Source organism: Zingiber officinale, unplaced genomic scaffold (assembly GCF_018446385.1).
Source record: "Zingiber officinale cultivar Zhangliang unplaced genomic scaffold, Zo_v1.1 ctg78, whole genome shotgun sequence".
Taxonomy (NCBI): domain Eukaryota; kingdom Viridiplantae; phylum Streptophyta; class Magnoliopsida; order Zingiberales; family Zingiberaceae; genus Zingiber; species Zingiber officinale.
In genome coordinates, this window is record NW_024589973.1 from 27,594 (window position 1) to 31,376 (window position 3,783).

At 43.5% G+C, this 3,783-nt stretch overlaps 1 protein-coding gene across 1 annotated transcript; it reads left to right on the top strand.

Annotated features, from left to right (window-relative positions):
- Positions 1-2,273: 2,273 nt before the first annotated feature.
- On the top strand, positions 2,274-3,576 carry LOC122037759. The gene is made up of 2 exons (XM_042597203.1): positions 2,274-2,861; positions 2,960-3,576. The coding sequence occupies exons 1-2, from the start codon at positions 2,450-2,452 to the stop codon at positions 3,040-3,042; spliced, it is 495 nt and encodes a 164-aa protein (XP_042453137.1). The 5' UTR covers positions 2,274-2,449; the 3' UTR covers positions 3,043-3,576.
- Positions 3,577-3,783: the final 207 nt, after the last annotated feature.

Below are 3,783 nucleotides of genomic sequence, written 5' to 3' on the forward strand. Positions count from 1 at the left end.
GCTGCCGGCCATACATATCCCATATGCTTAATCCGCCGGTGGAGCCCTTGGCCAGAAAGATGTGTCCACCGCACTCGCTTGAGTGTGAAAGGAGCCACGATTGCCTATCTTTGCCGCTTACGCACCGCAGGAACATGCCGTCAAACGCTTTTCTTTAGCATGGAAGTCTAATCAAACTAGTTGACTAAGAGTCTCACTCTAATCTATAACTAGAACTTAGGATTCTAATCAAATATCCGCTAGCTATTGGTCCTTTAGTAAAGGTACGGGCCCTAGATTAGGATTATGGGCTAGTCCTTTAATTTAGCTGTTAACACGATGGCTGCGGCGAAGGCCCACACAAAGAATAGAGAATAGAGAGGCTGCGAAGACCTTTATTAGAGTAGAGCGCAAAAACAGATAAATTCCTAGATTCTGACTAGAGTCCGGCTCGCATGTGTTTAGCATATAGCTAATGAAAAAGAAGGCGAAAGAAATTGCCTATATAGTGAGACTGACTTGATCAAGCCCTTTCCCTTTTGCTGCCTGGGAATGACTGAATAACGACTCTATAACCTTGCCGGCTTCGATTTTCAAAAACTTGAGAAAGAGTGCTTTGCTGGTGTCTTACTCTGTTGCTTACTAAAACAAAAAGAAAGAGCAAACAAAGCCCACGACGCCCCCAATAGAACTTGTCTCTTTAGTTTTTGGAAGAGAGAAAAGAGATATGAAGCCTGAAGTCGACTCAATCGAGCTGCTTCATTTTACTTAGTCTAGTACTCTAGCTTATTTTCCTTCTTCTTACTTGGACTGCTTCCACTTCCGGAAGACAACTGACGCTTAAAAGCATAAGTTTTTTAGGGATCTTCTTGAACAACCGTAAGAGACTCTTTCTTGACAACTGCCACGGGGGGGAATCAGTCTATACCTTTCAATTTCTTGTAGTCCGTTCTTTCAATAGAAAAAAATGGGAAGAAGCGAAAAGTCAAAAGATATAAAGTTTTTTGAGTAAGGGAAACCCCGCCAAAGCATATCGCAAGAAAAGGTCTTTCTTTTATGGACTAGATCCCAGCAGACAGCGATCTTCTTATTATTATATTTTAGAAAGGATGGTTTCACGAATCTGATGGAAGGCGACGGATCAACAGCAGGTAAAATGAGTCCTCTACGGAGAGGTTTTTGGTGTATCGGAAAATGTGTAAACAAGGATTGGGAAAGCTTGCATCATGACCTTTTGGACCAGCTATGAGGAAAAAGAGGAACTCTTTATAAAGGAGAAGCAGCCATTAGAGCTATCCAAGCAGCTTAACTCAGAACCTTCAATAGCTACCCGAGCAGTATAACTCAAAGCAGCGGAACTCTTCACTCTGCCTTGTCTACGGGGAAGTGACTTTATCATGTTAGTTCGTTCACATAAGTTTTTGGGCCAGCAGTGAGTGGTCTGGGCCTGGCGAACTCATGGGCCGTGGGGATTTCTATCAGCTGTACCACCCCTAGACTATCTCTAAGCATAGCGTCTTTCCTCTCTTTCTCCTTAGCGGAGCTGAATTCGACTGTGCCTAACAAATGAGCATTCCCCACTCTAATCTGGTTTTGGGCGTCCCCTTCCTCGATGAAACCAAGGTTAAATGTGACTTTCCTTCTTACCCTGCCATTGGTGCCTATCAGACTGCTATTCAAAAATCTTCTTTGACAATCTCCTTCGCAGGCTGAATGCTGTACTAACATGGTTTGAAAGGGATTCGCCGGTTGAGCCCTTAGCCTAGGAACGGGAGCTAGCCTTTGAACATAGAATTTTCATCTGACGAGCAACTTCGTACCTATCCTCTTAGCCGCTTTTTTCAATACCTACTGCCGAATTGAACAATCGGTTTAGAACGAATTCTTAGGATTTTCTTTTATTGTATTGAAAACATTTTTAAATAAACGAAGGTCACTTCAAGTGACTGCTATGACCTTTAACATGATAACTAGAATTGAACTGGAGTGGGGTACACTCTCTACCCGCTCTCATTGGGTGCTGGTGTAGAATGTATAGGCGTCTTCATCTGTTGATATGGATTATGGTCTCTCTGAAAAAAACTCTGAATTTAGCCTCCTGGTAGACCTTTCTAGAGCTTTCTGGGCGCAGAAAGATGCCCTCGATCCCCAGGCTTGATTCTCGGCCACGAACTTAGAAAAAGTCTATCTAGTCCTCCGTTTTGTTTACTAAAAGACCCAATCTTGATGCTTGGTGACTTGATCAATCAGCCTATTATATAGGTGTGGAGGAGATGCCATGAGACTTTAATCTCTATATACGTGCTCATTGGCCCGGTCGAACCTCGTTCACCGGGCGTGCGTGCTTCGAGGCCAATCCCTCATGTTTCCCAAAAGCTGAAGGAAAGAATCCTAGTGAATTGGTCTGTAAACAGAGGGCGACCAATAAGACTAGCTTACGCACTCAGGCTTTCCGGACTCCAAAACTCAAATGGCAGCAATGGTAATTGAATCCAGATGGGAACTCTATACGCTTCTACTTGAATCTCCATCCTTTCTTGTCATTCTCGAAGCATCAATGGATCTTGATCAAAAGATAGAGGCCCTTTCTTCTAAGACCCTATTCTTCCCTTCTGAAGAAGAAAAGAGGAAAAGGAAGACATTTGGTTTAACCATTAGCACAGCTTTTCACCCCAGATCTTTCCATCTATTTAGTGCAAAGCTCTCCAACTTCTGTGTCAATCCTAACACACAGCCAATTAAAGCCGATTTCCACCTTTCCGCCTCCTTCGCACTCTGGTTTCAATCGTGCGATCTTGACTCCCTCATTCACTGTAGGTGGGACAAACGTCAGTGCACAATCTGCAGATCGAATCCTGAAAAATTTAAAGAGATCAGCCCAGGTACTCTCAGATCCATCCCCATTCCCCTTTCTTTCCTCCTTGACTTTGGCTGGGTTCATCACCTGCAGCAGACACTTCATTCACAGTCTTCTCTACAGCTACCAGATCAACAATGGAGGTCGAAGAGTTTTCAATCTCCAGTTCTTCTTCTCCATCACCTCGATTTTGCTCTTCAAATTGAGTAGACGATGACGGTCTCGTAGTATCCTTCGATTCTAGAGTCAAAGGCTTCCCAGTTTTGCGCTGCTTCTTCCTCGCCATGAGAACGGCGTAAAGTAAATTAGCAAAACGAGCTAATCATGCGCCGAGAGAAAAGGCTCGTAACTACCTCAATTATGTAGCATAATTTTGATTAAAGCTTTTTGTTTTTTCATCTTCCACCAGGCGAAAACCTCACTGTGTTGAAGTCCCCGGTGACCAACCATGGTCCTGGAATGCGTTTAGACACTTCCTTTAGCTGCTCTCAAAGACATCTCCTCTCAGATAGTTGGTTTGAGGCCTTTTATACCGCTATTCCTGACCTTATAAAGGAATAAAGGAATAGAGTAAGGGGGAATTGTTTGAGTGTTATAATCTTTCGAACTGGAGAAAGAAAATCTTTCTCAATTCTTTTGTCCCAGCAGCTACAAGATAAAAGATCTCTGTATCTCGTTAATGTCATAGTTATATTATAGATCAGCAAAATTCTGCCGTTCCCGGCTTCATTCTCTACAGTAATGGCTTTAAATCTTTTCCCAAGCATCTGGTAATTCTGGCTGCTTTTTCTTTCAGAACCTCCAAGTGATATGCTCCATTACCAGTTTAGTAATACGATATGGGCCTTCCCAATTAGGAGACAGCTTGTTCTGGTCTCTTGCCGGTCGACTGGCTTCACAACTGCACATCACCAGATCGCCAACCTGGAATCGTCGAGCTCGAACCC